The sequence below is a fragment of the Oncorhynchus mykiss genome, chromosome 19 (assembly GCF_013265735.2).
Source record: "Oncorhynchus mykiss isolate Arlee chromosome 19, USDA_OmykA_1.1, whole genome shotgun sequence".
NCBI lineage: Eukaryota > Metazoa > Chordata > Actinopteri > Salmoniformes > Salmonidae > Oncorhynchus > Oncorhynchus mykiss.
This window is the reverse complement of record NC_048583.1, coordinates 43,781,608-43,803,790: the sequence shown is the minus strand read 5'-3', so window position 1 is coordinate 43,803,790 and position 22,183 is coordinate 43,781,608. Positions and strand designations below refer to the sequence as shown.

At 43.4% G+C, this 22,183-nt stretch overlaps 1 protein-coding gene across 2 annotated transcripts in view; it reads left to right on the top strand.

Annotated features, from left to right (window-relative positions):
• The window catches only part of LOC110497940 (regulator of G-protein signaling 6), a 65,840-nt gene that overhangs the window by 2,021 nt on the left and 41,636 nt on the right, over window positions 1-22,183 (top strand). For both annotated transcript variants that reach the window (XM_036954887.1, XM_036954886.1), the window contains exon 2: window positions 311-426. In XM_036954887.1, coding sequence (XP_036810782.1) covers window positions 337-426 — 90 coding nt within the window. In that variant the 5' untranslated portion in view covers window positions 311-336. The remainder of the gene's footprint in view (window positions 1-310; window positions 427-22,183) is intronic.

The following is a 22,183-nucleotide window of genomic DNA, read 5'->3' as shown; positions in this document are numbered from 1 at the left end:
CTTGGCTTAGTCAGCTAGTTTATATTCACCTCACTGTGCTGCATTACTGCCAGGGCTTTGTTATCTGCCTGTATTGTGGCAGGTGTTGTCACCTGAGAGAAGAGCAAACATTTTGGGGAATGTCATAATGATAATAATAAACTGACCGTGTTTTTCACCCTGAACCAAGTGAATACATTTCTGTGGGGAACTGTTAATCAAATATGGGATATTTGGCCAACCTGGGTAAATGAGTGTATATTATGAATAGTCTTTGACATTGATGATGGACCTTTCATCTAACTCCCCTCTGCTCCCTGTGTCGGTGCAGCCTCCTGAGCCTAGGACACAGCAGTCATGGAGGAGGGATCCAGAGACCAGGGACAACAGTGTGTGGGGACAACAGATCCTGAGGAGGACTCTCCCAACACAATCATCTACAGAAAGGTATGTGTCTGTATGCTCTCTGACAGCCCATATAGCAAGATATAGGACAATTTGATCATTTACAAGATGGTACAGTTTCTATAGGTAAGCACCCAATGTAGTTATCCATTGGAAGCAAATTCATTTGAGTGTTTCTGAAGCAGATTGGTACAGAATCTCACAGTGGTTTCTGACACCTCAGCGGTTTATCTCTCAATGTCTATAACACATTACATCTCAATGTCTGAGTATGACAGGAAGAGGCCTACGCACAGGCAGGTAATGAAACATGTTCTAAACCCTCTCTGTGTGTGTCTGTCAGAGACAGCCGCTGATGTGACCCACACTGGCCACCACACACTTTCTCTGGCAGCCCGGCAGACTGTCTGTACTCTGCAACCTTCAAAAGTTTTAATAAGCTCTCCATCAGTGTGGGTTTGTGGAAGAAAAGGTCCTTTTATGTGTCAGGGGTAATTATATAATCCCTATGGCACTTGAGTCTCAATGCCTGTGCTTCGATTGGAGAAGAGAGAGGAGAGGGTGAGTGGCATCTTTGGTAATAATGTAGTAGGACTCACAGAAGTGGCTGCTCCTCCAAGGGTGGGCTCGTCTGCTTTCTCTGGAGCCGCTCATAAAGAGGTTGTTATCTTCACTCTCAGCTCTACAGCTTGCTCGGCACAGGCAGGCCCACTCAAAAACCTGCTCCTGATCATCTTAAACTAATCTCCGAACTAGTCCCTATGTGCTGATGATTGCAAAACTAAAGCAAAGAGTTGACAGATCCAGTCCCGATTCCATTCTGTTATTTTTGTCCTTTTTGTTAATGACTTTGCAATAGTGGGTAGAGAAAAACAAATTATTTGAGAAAAGAAATGGAGCCAATGGAAGATTGATGATGATATTGTTCAGGAAAAAAAATGTAACTGATTGAACTTCTTTCTCTAATGTCTGTCTGAAAATGAGTATGATTATAGGAGGATAATGAGTATAATGAGCTTGTGCCATGTTCAGTGCTGAAATAAGGTTCCTAGAATGAGCTTCCACTTGCCCGGGCCACCTGGAAGAGCAGTCAGAACATAAGCAGGCTTAATGTGGTTGCATGTGGTCACACGCCATGAAGATTGAAGCAAAAGTAGACAACGTTATCTCCTACAGCAGTGGTTCCCAAATTGTGGGTTGGGACCAACTTGTGGGTTGAGGCAGGTGTCCAGAAGGCTCGCGGGATTAACATTTTTGTGCATTGCAATAAAAATAAATATATATATATATATATATATACTGTATATATATATACTGTATATATACTTTATATATTCAGTGCCTTCGGAATGTATTCAGACCCCTTTACTTTTTCCACATTTTGTTACGTTACAGCCTTATTCTAAAATGGATTAAAAAATAATAATTCTCAGCAATCTACACACAATACCCCAAAATGACAAAGCAAAAACAGGTTTTTAGACATTTTTGCAAATGTATTCAAATTAAAAACAGAAATACCTTATTTACATAAGAATTCAGACCCTTTGCTATGTGACTTGAAATTGAGCTCAGATGCATCCTGTTTCCATTGATCATCCTTGAGATGTTTCTACGACTTGGAGTCCACCTGTGGTAATTTCAAATGATTGGAAATTATTTGGAAAGGCACACACCTGTCCAAATAAGGTTGACAGTACATGTCAGAGCAAAAACCAAGTCATGAGGTCGAAAGAATTGTCCATAGACCCCCGAGACAGGATTGTGTCGAGGCACAGATCTGGGGAAGGGTACCAAAACATTTCTGCAGCATTAAAGGTCCCCAAAAACATAGTGGCCTCCATCATTCTTAAATGGAAGAAGTTTGGAACCACCAAGAATCTTCCTAGAGCTGGCTGCCCAGGCAAACTGAACAACCGGTGGAGAAAGGCCTTGGTCAGGGAGGTGACCAAGAACCCAATGATCACTCAGACAGAGCTCCAGAGTTCCTCTGTGGAGATGGGAGAACCTTCCAGAAGGACAACCATCTCAGCAGCTCTCCACTCTGGACCCCAGGACGAGTAGCTGCTACCTTAATGTCTCTGGACCCCAGGACGAGTAGCTGCTGCCTTAATGTTTCTGGACCCCAGGACGAGTAGCTGCTGCCTTAATGTCTCTGGACCCCAGGACGAGTAGCTGCTGCCTTAATGTTTCTGGACCCCAGGACAAGTAGCTGCTGCCTTAATGTTTCTGGACCCCAGGACGAGTAGCTGCTGCCTTAATGTTTCTGGACCCCAGGATGAGTAGCTGCTGCCTTAATGTTTCTGGACCCCAGGACAAGTAGCTGCTGCATTAATGTTTCTGGACCCCAGGACGGGTCGCTGCTGCCTTAATGTTTCTGGACCCCAGGCCGAGTAGCTGCTGCATTAATGTTTCTGGACCCCAGGACGGGTAGCTGCTGCCTTAATGTTTCTGGACCCCAGGACGAGTAGCTGCTGCATTAATGTTTCTGGACCCCAGGACGGGTAGCTGCTGCCTTAATGTTTCTGGATCCCAGGACGAGTAGCTGCTGCATTAATGTTTCTGGACCCCAGGACGGGTCGCTGCTGCCTTAATGTTTCTGGACCCCAGGACGAGTAGCTGCTGCCTTAATGTCTCTGGACCCCAGGACGAGTAGCTGCTGCCTTAATGTTTCTGGATCCCAGGACGAGTAGCTGCTGCCTTAATGTTTCTGGACCCCAGGACGAGTAGCTGCTGCATTAATGTTTCTGGACCCCAGGACGGGTCGCTGCTGCCTTAATGTCTCTGGACCCCAGGACGAGTAGCTACTGCATTAATGTTTCTGGACCCCAGGATGGGTAGCTGCTGCATTAATGTCTCTGGACCCCAGGACGAGTAGCTGCTGCATTAATGTTTCTGGATCCCAGGACGGGTAGCTGCTGCCTTAATGTTTCTGGACCCCAGGACGAGTAGCTGCTGCCTTAATGTTTCTGGACCCCAGGACGGGTCGCTGCTGCCTTAATGTCTCTGGACCCCAGGACGAGTAGCTGCTGCATTAATGTTTCTGGACCCCAGGATGGGTAGCTGCTGCATTAATGTCTCTGGACCCCAGGACGAGTAGCTGCTGCATTAATGTTTCTGGACCCCAGGACGAGTAGCTGCTGCATTAATGTTTCTGGACCCCAGGACGAGTAGCTGCTGCATTAATGTTTCTGGACCCCAGGACGAGTAGCTGCTGCATTAATGTTTCTGGACCCCAGGCCGAGTAGCTGCTGCATTAATGTTTCTGGACCCCAGGATGGGTAGCTGCTGCATTAATGTTTCTGGACCCCAGGACGAGTAGCTGCTGCATTAATGTTTCTGGACCCCAGGACGAGTAGCACACTGACCACGTGTCAGAAAACTCCTCTTATGCACTCTGGACATGCGTTGGTAGTACCCAACTCGGTAATGACCTTCAGGTTGCTAATGGCCTGGTACTCAGGGCTCTAGTGTCGCTCTAACCACTCTGACATCAATGCAAATGCAATTGAAAATCACATCAAACACTTATCAAAACAGTAGGCCTATAGTACTTTTTAAATTCACCTCCCTGTGATAATCAAGTTGAAGAAAAAAGTTCAACAACAGGTTGAAACTGAGTGGAAAACATGGTCATCGTGGATGTTGTTTCAAAGCCTAACACAAGGAAATGGACGTGAAAGGTGATGATTCATTCAAAACACTCATCACCTATTAGGGTTTATGTATACACATAGTCCGGAAAAAAATTCATTAAAATAATAATTGTGCCCTTATACAATACATAGCCTACTGCATATTATGCACAGCAGTAAAAAAAATAACAAAAACTGATTTCAGATGTCTATGTTACATAATTGGTCTAGCCTATTCTCCAAAAGTAAACAAATTATAGTAATCGCCTTTGAGTGTGGACTGTATTATTATTATGGATGGACTGGTTATCTTGTGCTATACTTCAAACTTTCTATTCATGATACTGGGAGAGAAGGTATAGGCCTAAGCGATGCTGTAGGTTCATTGATTTTGCAAGGCGGCTAAGCCTACAATTTTATTGAATTTGTATTTGATTTTGAATAGTCTAGTAATAGGGCATTTTTTATATATTCATAATTAATAGGCTGACACATCTTTAGCTACAGAATATCTCACCCCCATGTGTTTCCATCTCTTCCTCTCTCTTCTTCATTCCTTTCTCCAACGTACAGAGAGAGGGGCTGTCAACAGTTTAATTAAATATGTATATTTTGTTGTGAAAACATGTTACTATCGATGTTCCCGAACAGATTTCACAAGGTTTCCCAAATAAATCACTGGGTAGCTGTCACGTTCTGACCTTAGTTCCTTTATTTTGTCTTTGTGTTAGTATGGTCAGGGCGTGAGTTGGGGTGGGCAGTCTGTTCGTTTTCTAGGTTGTGTTTGTGTTTGGCCTGGTATGGTTCTCAATCAGAGGTAGGTGTCGTTTGTTGTCTCTGATTGAGAATCATACTTAGGTAGCCTTTTCCCACCTGTGTTTTGTGGGTGAATGTTTTCTGCTTAGTGTATGTCACCTTTCAGAACTGTTTCATTTCATTCTCCGTTGTTATTTTGTTTATTGTTCTGAAGAAATAAATTAACATGGACACGTACCACGCTGCATGTTGGTCCGATCTCCCCTACTCCTCCCCAGACACGGACGATGATCGTTACAGTAGCTGCAGGAACGGGGTTGGAGAGCCCATGGCATACAAAATGTTGGGGAAATATCACCTGTCGAGCAGCGAGAGGCTGCATGCTCCTCAACCAGTGGTGGATGCATTGAGTGATAGAAACTGAGTAGCCTAAAAAAGGAACCAGCCGGCAAAGCGGCCTCCATTCACTATTGGAGTGCATATGGAGGACATGTCTTTTTTCCCCTGCCCCTGTTCTTGCCCATTTGATAATGGTTCATTCTATATCGAAACTAATTTTACATGTTAGTAAAGACAAGATTACATTTAGAATAGTGAAAATATGATCACTTGATGAGAGAACAGCTGTGCAGCCTGAGGCAAGCAACAGAGCGCAATATTTTTTAGATACTTTCTCAAATCAACAGCCTAGTCACATCATGCAGCCCATATATGTTTTGATTTCTAAGCCCTTCTATGGTTTGGATCATTCATAACTAAAGTTGCCAAAAAACTCTAAATATAGTGTATAAGACCTGTTTCAAATGGTCACTTTTACGCTTAACATACAGTTGAATTCAGAAGTTAACATACACCTTAGCCAAATACATTTAAACTCAGTTTTTCACAATTCCTGACATTAAATCCTAGTAAAAATTCCCGGTCTTAGGTCAGTTAGGATCACCACTTTATTTTAAGAATGTGAAATGTCAGAATAATAGTAGAGAGAAATATTATTTCAGCTTTTATTTCTTTCATCACATTCCCAGTGGGTCAGAACATTACATACACTCAATTAGTATTTGGTAGTATTGCCTTTAAATTGTTTAACTTGGGTCAAACGTTTCAGGTAGCCTTCCACAAGTTTCCCACAATAAGTTGGGTGAATTTTGGCCCATTCCTCCTGACAGAGCTGGTGTAACTGAGTTAGGTTTGTAGGCCTCCTTGCTCACACATGCTTTTTCAGTTCTGCCCACAAATTCTCTCTAGGATTGAGGTCAGGGCTTTGTGATGGCCACTCCAATACCTTGACTTTGTTGTCCTTAAGACACTTTTCTACAACTTTGGAAGTATGCTTGGAGTCATTGTCGATTTGGAATACCCATTTGCGACCAAGCTTTAACTCCCTGAGTGATGTCTTGAGATGTTGCTTCAATATATCCACATAATTTCCCTGCCTTATGATGCCATCTATTCTGTGACGTGCACCAGTCCCTCCAAACATAACGATGGTCATTATGGCCAAACAGTTTCTCCAAAAAGTGCGATCTTTGTCCCCATGTGCAGTTGCAAAAAGCAGTCTGGCTTTTTTATGACTGTTTTGGAGCAGTGGCTTCTTCCTTGCTGAGCGGCCTTTCAGGTTATGTCGATATAGGACTCGTTTTACTGTGGATATAGATACTTTTGTACCCGTTTCCTCCAACATCTTCACAAGGTCCTTTGCTGTTGTTCTGGGATTGATTTGCACTTTTCGCATAAAAGTACTTTCATCTCTAGGAGACAGAATGCGTCTCCTTCCTGAGCGGTATGACGGCTGCGTGGTCCCATGGTATTTATACTTGTGTACTATTGTTTGTACAGATGAACGTGGTACCTTCAGGCATATGGAAATTACTCCCAAGGATGAACCAGACTTGTGGAGGTCTACAATCTTTTTTTCTTCCCATGATGTCAAGCAAAGAGGCACTGAGTTTGAAGGTATGCCTTGAAATACATTCACAGGTACACCTCTAATGACTCAAATTATGTCAATTAGCCTATCAGAAGCTTCTAAAGCCATGACATCATTTTCTGGAATTTTCCAAGCTGTTTAAAGGCACAGTCACCTTAGTCTATGTTAACTTCTGACCCACTGGCATTGTGATACAGTGAATTATAAGGGAAATAATCTGTCTGTAAACAATTGTTGGAAAAATTACTTGTGTCATTCACAAAGTAGATGTCCTAACCGACTTGCCAAAACTATAGTTTGTTAACAAGAAATTTGTGGTGGTTGAAAAATGTTTGAATGACTCCATCCTAAGTGTATGTAATCTTCCAACTTCATCTGTAGCCACTCCAAAATATCCTTTATTTTTTATTCAGTTAAGTTCAATTATATATTTTTTTAATATAAAATAATGTTGTGGGACTTATAAGCATGTCTTTGCTAAATGAACAAGCCTACAGCCTATGGCATGGCACATAACCAGATAACATACTGTACTCCAACCCATATTCTGTTCTTCTGAAATACATGTTCTTCATATCATACTATTTTTATTGTGATGGTGTATATTGAATAGATTTTTGACTTTTATAAATGCAGATGTTCCAAAGGTGCACATCAGCGGCTTGTATGCACGGAGGCCTAGAGATGCTAAATGTGTTTATGTTAATTAACCGTCAATTACTGTGAGACCGGCAGTCTTTTGCATGACAATAATTGGCTGACAAGACATCATGACTACCACAGACCTAATAATTGATTTAGTGTTTGTTTTTATGCCACAGTACACGGTAAAACGTGTTAACAGTTATAAGACAAATCTTTACTAGGCCTTCTAGACCCACAGAGATCATATTCAATTCATAGGGATTTTACATGTAATTCTATGATTACACCTGTAAAAAAAGAGAGTCCTGTACCGGTAAGAAATTAAATCGACTTTCACTCCTGAGCTTGACAACTAGGCCCCGATTGATTTTGTTACAATGTTTGAGCATAAGAACATAGCATTCACCATCTCAAAGTGTGTAGAATTGCAGGAAATTGGATTTAAAACTACATTAAATTGAGGGCTTCAAAAGTTCTTGCCCAGGGCCCAGACACAATTCAGCTCCCTGTCATGCCCACCACCTAAGACCCTTTTTGATACAGAAAAAACCCTGCATTGTTACAAATAATATCATTATTATATAGTAAATGTCTTAAAATTGGTCACAAGAGCCCATACTCAAATCTACATTCAGTTAAATGTTTTTAACAAGAGGGTATTGTTAATATATTTTTTACTTTTCTTTGGTCTGGGTTTGTTTTTTCACCGCTCAACCCTCATGGTGGGTTGCGACTCAGAAGACATCTCAATTGGTGGGTCACAAAGTCAAATAGTTTAGGAACCCCTGTCCTACATTACGACATCTACACACTTCAACGTCATAAATATTCACCCTCCGTAGATTGCAGACAGCTTTTTCAGCCTCTGATTGTTCCTGGCAGATGTACTCTGACAGTAAATCGTTGCCTGGCCTGAGGGCTGCCAATGCTTCCCGATGATGGCCTCAGTAATCACATTAGAAATGTATTTTTCATGCTCCTTATTCAGCTTCCTTTTGAGCTGCAGGCATTCAAATCAAATCAGTCAATCAAATCAAATTGTATTTGTCACATGCTTTGTGAACAGCAGGTGTAGACTAACAGTGAAATGCTTACGGGTCCTTTTCCAACAATGCAGAATTAAAGAAAAAAAAGTAGAAATAATGACACGAGGAATACATACACAGTGAATTACGAATAACAATGACGAGTAAAAATAACATGGCTATATACAGGAAGTACCAGTACCAAGTTGAAGCAGGGGTACGAGGTAATTAAGGTAAAGATGTACATATACTGTAGGTATGGTAAAAGTGACTAGGCAACAGGAGAGATAATGGAGAGTAGCAGCAGCGGGTAGCTTGTTTAGCAGTCTTGTTTCAAGAACAGTCTATGGCTTGGGTGGCTGGAGTAAATTTGTTGGGCTTTCCTCTGACACCACCTAGTATAGAGGTCCTTGATAGCAGGGTGCTCGGCTCCAGTGATGTACTGGGCCATACTCACTACCCTCTAAAGCGCCTTGCAGTTGCCGTACCAAGCGTTGACACAGCCAGTCGAGATGCTCTCAATTGTGCAACTGTATAACTTTTTGAGGATCTGAGGGCCTATAACAAATCTTTTCAGCCTCCTAAGGGTGAAGACGCACTTCTTCACAACTGTGTGTGTGTGTGTGTGTATCAGTCATGTTCATTTCTTGTGATGTGGACATTGAGGAACTTGAAGTTTTCAACCCGCTCCACTACAGCCTCAACGATGTGCTCGGCCCTCTGTTTCCTGTAATCCACGATCAGCTCCTTTGTCTTGCTGACGTTGAGGGAGAGGTTGTTGTCCTGGCACCACACTGCCAGGTCTCTGACCTCTTCCCTATAGGCTGCCTCATCGTCGTCTGGGATCAGTCCTACCATCGTCGTGTTGTCAGCAAACTTGATGATGGTGTTGCAGTCTTGCGCTGCCATGCAGTCGTGGGTGAACAGGGAGATTAAGCAAACACCCCTGAGGGGCCCCCGTGTTGATGGTCAGTGTGACGGATGTGTTGTTGTCTACCCTTACCACCTGGGGGTGGCCTGTCCAGGATCCAGTTGCGGAGGGAGGTGTTCAGTCTCAAGGTCCCAAGTTTGAGCTTGGAGGGGAGTATAGTGTTGAATAATGAGCTGTAGTCAACGAACAGCATTATTGCATAGGTATTCCTTTTGTCCAGGTGGGAAAGGGCAGTGTGGAGTGCAATAGAGATTGCATCATCTGTGGGGCTGTTGGAGCGGTATGCTTATTGGAGTGGGTCCAGTGTGTCTGGGATGATGGGGTTGATGTGAGCCAAGACCAGCCTTCAAAGCATTTCATGGCTATAGATGTGAGGGCTATGGGGTGATAGTCAGGTTAACTTGGGCACAAGGACTATGGTGGTCTGCTTGAAACAAGTTGGTATTACAGACCGGGTCAGGGAGAAGATGTCACTGAAGACACTTGCCAGCTAGTCAGCACATGCTTTGAGTTGTTCTCTGATGACAACTGTGCCGCAGCGGTCTACCACACTGCATCTCACTGCTAGAGGTGTCACTACAAACCCTGGTTCGATTCCAGCCTGTACACAACCGGCCGTGATTGGGAGTCCCGTAGTGCGGCTCACAATTGGTCCAGCATCATCCGGGTTAGGCCGGGGTAGGCCATCATTGTAAATAAAAATTTGTTCTTAACTGACTTGCCTAGTTAAATAAAAAAATAAAAACATACTGCCTTCTGGTGCTATAGAAATGGACTGTGTGTGTGTTTACATGGAAATGCTTATTCAATGTTGTTTTTCCAGGACCTTACATGTTCTAAAGGAGCTGTCATGTTGCAGTAAAGCGGCCGGGGCTGTGCCATTGATTCTATTTTAAAGTGGACATTGTAAGCGTTTTAAATAATACTCCTCTATCATCTTGAAGAACTATGTTTTGACAGGTAGCTTATCCTACAACAGGGATGCAGTGTTGCAGTTGAGGTGGTGAAGGACTCTATCCCAGCTCCCCGGCATGCTAATGGCCCTCTGGGCAGGCAGCCTGGCATAGTCAGTGTGAGATGATGCTGGAGCTGCTGGGGTAAGACCAGATGGTCATCAATACGCTCTGCCACCTGGGAATAGGCAAGGACCATCGTCCCCTAATCCTGGTCGCACATCAGCCTGGAAGAAATGTATTATCCTAACGCAAAGAGCAACAGACAGTTACAGTACAGCCCACTAGGTATGAAAACATCATGAGGGGTTTTCACCCCAGTCACTGTAGCTGGGAAGATGAAGCTGTAGTACATGGGGCCGTTCACTGCATGGACATTAGTGCCATGTCTAAGCCTGTCTTTTGTTGAGAGTGAGTTGTAATAATATTAACCTGGATGTGCAGTTAGATGAAACTGACTGTGATGACTACACAGAAAGTGGAGAATGCCTGTCCCGGTCTGGTCTTAACAGCATTGTATTGAATTCTCACAGAGGAATTGTTGAAGCAAAACAAGGCAATAACTGTGGCACACTTTAGAGAGAGCTCGATATGTAGTGGATGCACACACACATACTATTTTGCTATCCTTGTGGGGACCAAACAATTGATTCCCATTCAAAATCCCATTTCCTAACCCCAAACTTAATCCGTAACCCTAAATCTAACCCTAAATCCTAACTCTAACCCTAAACCTAACCCTAATTGTAACCCCAACCCTAAACCTAACCCCTAAGCTTAAAATAGCCGTTTTCCTTGTGGAGACTGGCAAAGGAGTCGGGCCACAGCTCAGCTCCGACGGGGTAAAGCTCATTACCTATTAATAGACAAGTCAGATATCCAGTCCCCAGGACAAATTGTTCCTTGTTCTTCTGTGACACTGCCCCAGGTCTGGGTTCTTCTCTGTGGTGGTGGCTTGCTGAATACGCCGCAAATTTTTACTCGGGGACTCATGGCATGCTTTTGTAACAGTACAAATTTAGACCGTCCCCTCGCCCATAGCCGGGCGCGAACTAGGGACCTTCTGCACACATCAACAGTCACCCTCGAAGCATCGTTACCCATCGCTCCACAAAAGCCGCGGCCCTTGCAGAGCAAGGGGAACTACTACTTCAAGGTCTCAGAGCAAGTGACGTCACTGATTGAAACGCTATTTAGCGCCCACGCTAACTAAGCTAGCCGTTTCACATCCGTTACACTCACCCCCCTTTTGACCTTCCTCCTTTTTCCACAGCAACCAGTAATCCGGGTCAACAGCATCAATGTAACAGTACAAATTTAGACCGTCCCTCGCCCATACCCGGGCGCGAACCAGGGACCTTCTGCACACATCAACAGTCACCCTCGAAGCATCGTTACCCATCGCTCCACAAAAGCCGCGGCCCTTGCAGAGCAAGGGGAACTACTACTTCAAGGTCTCAGAGCAAGTGACGTCACTGATTGAAACGCTATTTAGCGCCCACGCTAACTAAGCTAGCCGTTTCACATCCGTTACACTCACCCCCCTTTTGACCTTCCTCCTTTTTCCGCAGCAACCAGTAATCCGGGTCAACAGCATCAATGTAACAGTACAAATTTAGACCGTCCCTCGCCCATACCCGGGCGCGAACCAGGGACCTTCTGCACACATCAACAGTCACCCTCGAAGCATCGTTACCCATCGCTCCACAAAAGCCGCGGCCCTTGCAGAGCAAGGGGAACTACTACTTCAAGGTCTCAGAGCAAGTGACGTCACTGATTGAAACGCTATTTAGCGCCCACGCTAACTAAGCTAGCCGTTTCACATCCGTTACACTTTCTCTCTCTGCCTAGGAGAATCATGTGTTGGTCCTGTATTTCATCTCTGTTTGTAATCAAGTGTTTAAGTGTGGGATATGAATGTTGTTATGCATCCCATTTGTACCTGAATTGTGAGTGTATAGATGTGCTTTGCATGGTGGTATCAACCTCCAACCCAGATGCTTTTTGAACAGTGTGTTGATTGTGAGTGACTAACACAGAAATGAGTCCTGCTGAGACCGAGTTGATGAGGCAATTTGTTGTGCCAAGGCCTGTTGGGCATTCTGAGAGTAATGTTTCATTACAGCTCCATTCTCTGTGGCTCCACTGTGCAGAAAGCACACCCTGCCTAAAGTTAGTGTTCCAACACAGCCCACTCTATGTACTTTCTAAAATACAGCTATTTTCAATGGGAATGTTCTTTTGCTTGGTGGATGTACTCTTTAGGCTGATTTAAAGAAGTACTCCAGACATTTAAAAACAACTTTTACTGTTGAAAAGCAATATCCCAAGTAGAAATACAGTAAAGTACACATGCTAAAGGGTACAAAAATATGTTTTCATCAAAATAGTGTTTTTTTTAGATATACCTGCAAACTTCAAGGAGTAGGGAGGACATTGGTGGGAAGCCGTGCTATGTCCTGATTTACCTAGACCATCTTTTGAGATGTGCCTTTTGTTAAGTAAATTAGGTGTTAAATTAGGTGAAAAGGAGACTGGAGTGCCACTTTTAGCCTGTGTCCTTAGAGTGAGAAGATGTATTTATTTATTTTATTTATTTTACCTTTATTTAACCAGGTAGGCAAGTTGAGAACAAGTTCTCATTTACAATTGCGACCTGGCCAAGATAAAGCAAAGCAGTTCGACAGATACAACGACACAGAGTTACACATGGAGTAAAACAAACATACAGTCAATAATACAGTATAAACAAGTCTATATACAATGTGAGCAAATGAGGTGAGAAGGGAGGTAAAGGCAAAAAAGGCCATGGTGGCAAGGTAAATACAATATAGCAAGTAAAACACTGGAATGGTAGTTCTGCAATGGAAGAATGTGCAAAGTAGAAATACAAATAATGGGGTGCAAAGGAGCAAAATAAATAAATAAATTAAATACAGTTGGGAAAGAGGTAGTTGTTTGGGCTAAATTATAGGTGGGCTATGTACAGGTGCAGTAATCTGTGAGCTGCTCTGACAGTTGGTGCTTAAAGCTAGTGAGGGAGATAAGTGTTTCCAGTTTCAGAGATTTTTGTAGTTCGTTCCAGTCATTGGCAGCAGAGAACTGGAAAGAGAGGCGGCCAAAGAAATAATTGGTTTTGGGGGTGACTAGAGAGATATACCTGCTGGAGCGTGTGCTACAGGTGGGAGATGCTATGGTGACCAGCGAGCTGAGATAAGGGGGGACTTTACCTAGCAGGGTCTTGTAGATGACATGGAGCCAGTGGGTTTGGCGACGAGTATGAAGCGAGGGCCAGCCAACGAGAGCGTACAGGTCACAATGGTGGGTAGTATATGGGGCTTTGGTGACAAAACGGATTGCACTGTGATAGACTGCATCCAATTTGTTGAGTAGGGTATTGGAGGCTATTTTGTAAATGACATCGCCAAAGTCGAGGATTGGTAGGATGGTCAGTTTTACAAGGGTATGTTTGGCAGCATGAGTGAAGGATGCTTTGTTGCGAAATAGGAAGCCAATTCTATATTTAACTTTGGATTGGAGATGTTTGATATGGGTCTGGAAGGAGAGTTTACAGTCTAACCAGACACCTAAGTATTTGTAGTTGTCCACGTATTCTAAGTCAGAGCCGTCCAGAGTAGTGATGTTGGACAGGCGGGTAGGTGCAGGTAGCGATCGGTTGAAGAGCATGCATTTAGTTTTACTTGTATTTAAGAGCAATTGGAGGCCACGGAAGGAGAGTTGTATGGCATTGAAGCTTGCCTGGAGGGTTGTTAACACAGTGTCCAAAGAAGGGCCGGAAGTATACAGAATGGTGTCGTCTGCGTAGAGGTGGATCAGAGACTCACCAGCAGCAAGAGCGACCTCATTGATGTATACAGAGAAGAGAGTCGGTCCAAGAATTGAACCCTGTGGCACCCCCATAGAGACTGCCAGAGGTCCGGACAACAGACCCTCCGATTTGACACACTGAACTCTATCAGAGAAGTAGTTGGTGAACCAGGCGAGGCAATCATTTGAGAAACCAAGGCTGTTGAGTCTGCCGATGAGGATGTGGTGATTGACAGAGTCGAAAGCCTTGGCCAGATCAATGAATACGGCTGCACAGTAATGTTTCTTATCGATGGCGGTTAAGATATCGTTTAGGACCTTGAGCGTGGCTGAGGTGCACCCATGACCAGCTCTGAAACCAGATTGCATAGCAGAGAAGGTATGGTGAGATTCGAAATGGTCGGTAATCTGTTTGTTGACTTGGCTTTCGAAGACCTTAGAAAGGCATGGTAGGATAGATATAGGTCTGTAGCAGTTTGGGTCAAGAGTGTCCCCCCCTTTGAAGAGGGGGATGACCGCAGCTGCTTTCCAATCTTTGGGAATCTCAGACGACACAAAAGAGAGGTTGAACAGGCTAGTAATAGGGGTGGCAACAATTTCGGCAGATAATTTTAGAAAGAAAGGGTCCAGATTGTCTAGCCCGGCTGATTTGTAGGGGTCCAGATTTTGCAGCTCTTTCAGAACATCAGCTGAATGGATTTGGGAGAAGGAGAAATGGGGAAGGCTTGGGCGAGTTGCTGTTGGGGGTGCAGTGCTGTTGACAGTGGTAGGAGTAGCCAGGTGGAAAGCATGGCCAGCAGTAGAAAAATGCTTATAGAAATTTTCAATGATGGTGGATTTATCAGTGGTGACAGTGTTTCCTATCTTCAGTGCAGTGGGCAGCTGGGAGGAGGTGTTCTTATTCTCCATGGACTTTACAGTGTCCCAGAACTTTTTTGAGTTAGTGTTGCAAGAAGCAAATTTCTGCTTGAAAAGCTAGCCTTGGCTCTGTGTATAATGGTTTCTAGCTTCCCTGAACAGCTGCATATCACGGGGGCTGTTCGATGCTAATGCAGAACGCCATAGGATGTTTTTGTGTTGGTTAAGGGCAGTCAGGTCTGGGGAGAACCAAGGGCTATATCTGTTCCTGGTTCTAAATTTCTTGAATGGGGCATGTTTATTTAAGATGGTTAGGAAGGCATTTAAAAAAAATATCCAGGCATCCTCTACTGACGGGATGAGGTCAATATCCTTCCAGGATACCCCGGCCAGGTCGATTAAAAAGGCCTGCTCGCTGAAGTGTTTCAGGGAGCGTTTTACAGTGATGAGAGGAGGTCGTTTGACCGCTGACCCATTACGGATGCAGGCAATGAGGCAGTGATCGCTGAGATCTTGGTTGAAGACAGCAGAGGTGTATTTAGAGGGGAAGTTGGTTAGGATGATATCTATGAGGGTGCCCGTGTTTAAGGCTTTGGGGAGGTACCTATATAAACATAATGTGTACTTCAACTGATATATTAGTCTCAGTCAAGTAATGATGCTGATATGTTAACCATCTGTTATGTTTTACCAGCCCTCTGAGATGTAAAACTCATTACTGTTCAGTACACATGATGAAACATGTTTACAACATATTACACAGCAGATTCAATTTGGACTAAATAGCTGTAATCATACTGTCTATTGTCTCTTGGGTGCAACAAAAGTCGCACAGCACATGTCAGATATATACTGGTTCTCTCTCTCTCTCTCTCTCTCTCTCTCTCTCTCTCTCTCTCTCTCTCCCCTCTCTCTCTCTCTCTCTTTGGATCTGCCTTCCCTCATCTCTACCCCTCTGTCCAACTCTCTCTCTCTCTCTCATTGTCTATTCCTTCACTCTCATTCTCTTACACTCTATTCCTCTGCTTATTGCACATGAATAATTGAAGCTCATTTCAAGCATTCCATTTTTAGAGAAATATCGTGTCGATTGGGACGTCATTCCTCTCCTTTCTTTTATTCATGTGCATCACATTTATTCTCATCAGTTGGTATTTTTATCCCTTGATGTGACACTTTATTGTGGAGAGTTTGGGAGAAAAATAATGACTGGATATATTTACATTTTTGGAATATATTTTAGGTTGTTGTGTCCTCAAAAGTAGAATTTTAAATTAAATTGAACTGAGCTATGCAATCAATCAGGGAATGACAGACCGGAAAGTATACGTCTCTCATACAGCAGCTAGTGCCAAACATACTGTATTACCCCTCACTCAGCAACAGCTCCTACCCACTGATGAACAGGAGACTGTATAGAGAGCAGCCCTCACCTCACCTTACCTTACCCCTCATCACAAGTCCATTATCTCACCACAGGAAGGACTTGGCACCGTTTGGGATTGTTGATTTTGTACCTTTAGCTGTGAGAGACACAGGCAGGCATGGTCTCCACTGGAGCAGGTCTGAGGATAGAAGTGTGCCTGCCTGTCTGCCTGCCTGCCACCGACCATGACTCACTCGCCAATCACCGTCAAGTGCCTCTGGGAGACTGGAGGATAGTGGAGGATATCTGAATACTCCAAAAGACTCTCCCCATCATAGGTGTCCACTGGCTCCTCTTCACGGTTCCTGTATGCAGTTTAGGTAACACGGTCCAAATGGACACATTGGTTATCAACTCTACTGCTGGGTATGAGGCCTCCTGCTACTTTATCAAGCATGAATGGTTTTACAAGCGTGTCCACTGGTGCCAAGGCAGGCCTATCAGAAGTGCTGGTATGGTGTCACTCATACGGTTGTACTAAAGCTTGTGTATCGAGGTCAGGCTGGGTCTCTAAACTCTCTGCATATTTCACTTTTGATACTGTTAAATTGTAAAGGCCAAACTACACAAACTGTAGTTAACTCAAACTGTTACATAACATTAACGCTCCCTTTCTTTAGTAAGTAATGGACTTTCTGAAAGTTATTTTACCCATCCAAATTATAATAATGCAGATAGCCAAAAACAAATCCTGGAGGTCTTGAATTCGATCAGTCACACTATGTGGGTATACTGTGTTAAAAGGATTATTCACCACTCAATAGTGAAAATGCTGTGATGGAAATGAAGGGCTTTGCTCCAGCTAGCTAGGGGAAATCCTCTCAGTGTGGATTCTGTCTCTTCTCTCGCTGTCTGTACTGGTACTCCCACTCAACTGCAGTCAAAAGGAGCACATTAAATAGAGACACAGGCACACAAGAGATGTTTGTCGTGCTCATTAGGGCAGATGCATGGGGTTCCATATGTGTACATACGGTGATGCAGGGCTCCCCGCAGGCAGGGCACCGCTGTGAGCTTGGCAGGGGGAAGGTTGGCAGGAGGGTGTAGGGAGGGATCAGGCGCCACGCTGCCCCACTTCTGCATGCTCCACATCCCCCCTGCGTCGCACCTCGCCCATTACAGGCGGAAAATACAGCTTAGAACTCCATAGCAGCGTAAACGGAACATGTCTTAAATATCATCACATAGTAGATTACTCCAGAAACTGGGTGTGCAGATCACTGATGACAACCCACCTCATAGGGTTAGAGTTGAAGAGGATTTTTAGCCATATATCAATCAGTTGAAATGCAATCAGGTGGGCTCTGAAATCTTTTATGACGCTGATCGACAATGTTTCCCCTGTCCTTTTGTGTGTGTGACGTGTAAACAGAATAGCTGCTCTCGTCATCTCTCTGCCTGCCTAGGTGAAAGGACCGAATCATCCCTGGTCTGACATTGTGACATGTCTGACAGACAGGCGTGTGACTGGCAGGCCTCTCACTGTGGCGCTGCGGTGCTGCTGACACAGTGAATTAAGAGCTGGACTACAGAGTTGGACCATCCATTAGATCATCAGTCTGTGGCCATTTATTCGTTCTATGAGAGAAGTAGAGCAACGTGAGGCTCAGTGGACCTGCCACAGTCAAACGAAACACTTTTTCTATTGTATTCTACCAGTCGGTGTTTGGTTCTTCTAACAGAGCCTCTCTGTTAGTCTCATCCTCATCATGCAATCTCTCTGCATTCAGTTCCAGCTTCAAATGAAGCACCGACTTCAATGGAGACACATTCAAACCTCTGGAGGTGTTTCTAAAGAAATGCTCCTCTACTTCCACCGTCCCACATTTTGCTCTCACTCGTCTGCTTTGTGAGGGGAGTGTTTTTGTTAAATGCTCCAGTAGATTTTCACACTGTATACTGTTTCTGTGTTGGGCTCGCAGCCACTGATGCGTGGTTCTGTGGACTACACATTCTGTCTCCTCAGAGAAAAGCCACAGGGAAGAGGGGCTTGAGGAGGAATATGAGTTCACAGATAAACAACACAGGAGAATATAGTGACACATTCAATGTTGAGTCAATCATGACAGTGGATGGTGGCTTTTTACAGCTGACAGATAGACAGTGTAGTGTTAGCATGAAATAAAAAAAATGAATATTGATGTGTTTCACTATTGTCACCAAATAAAGTCGGGGAGAGACAGTGTTGCTCATGTAAAACTCTTTCAGCAATTTAACATATCACCATCTGCTCTCCTTTTCTGTCTGTTTTGATGACAATCTGAGGCATACAGATGAGTTTTCCTCAAAATAGCATTTGATTCATCTCCATGTAGCACAAGTCATCAGGTCTGTAAGGTAATGATGGACTGTGGTGTTCCTGGAGTGTTGGAGGGGCTTGTTAATTGCCTGTCTGATGAGGGTGAAGCAGGGATGAGTCACCCGCCCTTAATGTTAATCATCACAGCCAACTGATCTTCCTGGAGAGCCCTCAGAGGGCCAGACTATTGGCCTGGATTCAGAACATGGACCTGCATCAAAATAGCTTTTCAGGATTCACTGACAGCTCACCCAATTGGAACCATTCTGTTTTTTCTTCTTGTGTTTCTTGTTGTCAGAAAGCCACAGCTCAATGGCGGAATAGGCAATAAACTAAAGAAACAGGAAAAAATACAACCTGGCTTGAATGTTCTCAATCATGTATCATTTTAATGCTATTGTCCCATAACACAATATCACCATACCTAATCCATATGGCTAAGCCAAGTTATAAGTTCAGAGAGGATTGACTACAGTTTTGTAACAACCAGTAGAATATAGAAAATACAGTACATAACATAACCAGAATACACAGGTAACTGCCAAAATAAAGGAAACACTTGAGTAAATGAGGGATACAAAGTATGTCACCAGATGTCAACACAATTGAACCCTTATGGGAGATTCGGTAGTGGCACCTGAGACAGCATTTTCAACCAACATCAACAAAACACCAAATTCGGTAATTTCTCGTGTAAGAATGGTATCATACACCCATTTGTAGAATCTATGCCAAGATGCATTGAAGCTGGCAGCTGGTGGTGGCCCAACGCCCTATTATTAAGAGACTTTATGTTGGTGTTTCCTTTATTTTAGCAGTTACCTGTACATAACCAGTTTGAATGTTTTAATATCAAGTCTGGGATTCATGTTGGCAGACAGATTTTCAAGTAAAGAAAGTTATACTACCTAACATTTTGTGTCAGATACCACAATAATTTCTCTATCTTTCACTCTCTCTCACTTTCTCTCTCTCACTTTCTCTCTCTCAACTAAGTGCAGAATCTATCAGAGGTGAAATAACATTCAGTAAACCTACAATGGTTCAAAAACAGCTTACCTTTACCTGGTACAGTGCTCATTTTTGAAGATGCTGAATTTGAAGATGCTCATTTTTGAAGGCCCTAAATTTGAGCCTGCCTTAACTTAAAGTGGAGATTAGTCTTCATAAGGGCAGAGGGAAGACGGAAAGAGAGCCCTGAAGCTTTTAAGCTCACAATAATCATGGTAATCGATACGGCCCAGAGAAGAGTTAAGGCTATGCTGCAGCCAGATTGAAACATGAGAATAAGCTAATATGGTTATTCCCACGGTCTGATGCGGTACCAGAAATTGAGTTACCGACAAATGCACATTTGTAAATATATGTGCATTTTTCATTGAGCAACGTTTTGGATTTGAACCTCTTTTTGTATGCTGCTAATCCCCTGAAGGACTAATTGTCTCTGCGATGCTGTCACATACAGTGCATATTCACTGGGAGAATGGAGGAAAGAGCCTCTCCAGAACAGAGCAGCGCTGTAGGCTTTACTTGAAAGCCTGATAGATGTTGACTTCACAGCCCAAGCAGGGTAGCACTGGGTTAGAAGAACTGTGGAAACTAGGCCATGGAATCCCATTACAGACACACTGACCATGCTCTGACTGCCTGGGACTCTGGTTACAGATGGTGGTTAGAGAATAATATGATTTAGCCAAGGTACTAAGGTGCAAAATCTTATCTGGGACACATCAGAATCAGATTTAGAATCAGAATCACCTTTATTCACCAAGTACATTTACACATACTCAGAATTGTACTTGGTAATATGGTGCTGCTAGTGATAGAAAAGATGTAATGTTAGAGACAGAATACAGACAACAGAGTTTCAATACATTATATTCAATTAGATAGAGTAAGCGTAGAGCTATAAGCGAATGTGCAGATATACAAATGTACAGTGGGTATACGGTTGATATACAGTGGATGTACAAATGTATAGTATCAGTATGAATATACTGTACATTTTTGTGATAAGCCCAATGTGTTCTGTTTGCTGAATACCACTGGCCAGACTACAGTTTGATCTGGAGCTACTGCAACTTAACATGCAGCTTCTATAAAAGGCACTGTATTCTGTGCCAAGACGACAGTACAACTGTTTTTCCAATTAAATGTCTGCAACACTAATGAACTTGTGCACAGCAGGATGCATCTAAACGTGCTTTGCATAAAATAAGTATATATAACATTAGGTGATTTTTAATATCTACATTTCAGCTCACTCTGGTTTAGGTAAAAACTGGCCAACATTACTCAATATCACATTTAAGGGATGGGTTATCTCTACTATGAAACTTGACCCCCAGAAATGACGGGCCTCATTTCCACGGTCTGACAGGAGCATCAGCAAACACTACTGCTCTGGGGAGACTTTGACATTTCACATTTCCGAGTCACATATTTGCCTTTTTCTCTCTTTCATGTCCTTAATTCCTGGTGCATTAACAGCTTACCCGTGTTTTGGAGAGAAATATTCCAATTCCTTTCCTGAAATATGTCCTTCAGCAGGGGCCTTTGTAGAGGGAAATTACAAGATAATTGGGATGTTCAAAGTCCCGAGGCAGGTATTGCCAAGCCGTTCGCCTCCAAACTAACTCACTGAATTACAAGCAGCTGTCACGCTCAGATAGGACCAGCAGAGAGAGAAACACAGAAATGACATTTCACATCATTTTGAAATATAGTGGCAGGATGTTAGATTACAAAGCATGGCTCATGTCTCAGTGGGTAGAGTCTTCAATAATGCATTGGGTGTACTGGTCCAGTAGCAAATTCCACCTCCACTGACATTATAGTTTGTTATTTTTGTTCTCCACTGAAGTAAAATAATAAAAGATGCATAAGCAACTATACATTTGAGCATTTGGTTACTGCTGTGCTGCAGTCAACCACTCCACAAATGTCTTGTTAACAAACTATAGTTTTTGTAAGACGGTTAGGACATCTACTTTGTGCATGACACAAGTCATTTTTCCAACAATTGTTTACAGACAAATTATTTAACTTATAATTCACTGTATCACAATTCCAGTGGGTCAGAAGTTTACATACACTAAGTTGACTGTGCCGTTAAACAGCTTGGAAAATGCCAGAAAATGGTGCCATGGCTTTAGAAGCTTCTGTTAGGCTAATTGACATCATTCGAGTCAATTGGAGGTGTACCTGTGGATGTATTTCAAGGCCTACCTTCAAACTCAGTGCCTCTTTGCTTGACATCATGGGAAAATCTAAAGAAATCAGCCAAGTCCTCAGAAAAAAATTGTAGACCTCCACAAGTCTGGTTCATCCTTGGGAGCAATTTCCAAATGCCTGAAGGTACAACGTTCATCTGTACAAACAATAGTACGCAAGTATAAACACCATGGGACCAGGCAGCCGTCATACCGCTCAGGAAGGAGACGCATTCTGTCTCCTAGGGCTGAACGTACTTTGGTGCGAAAAACGCAAATCAATCCCAGAACAACAGCAAAG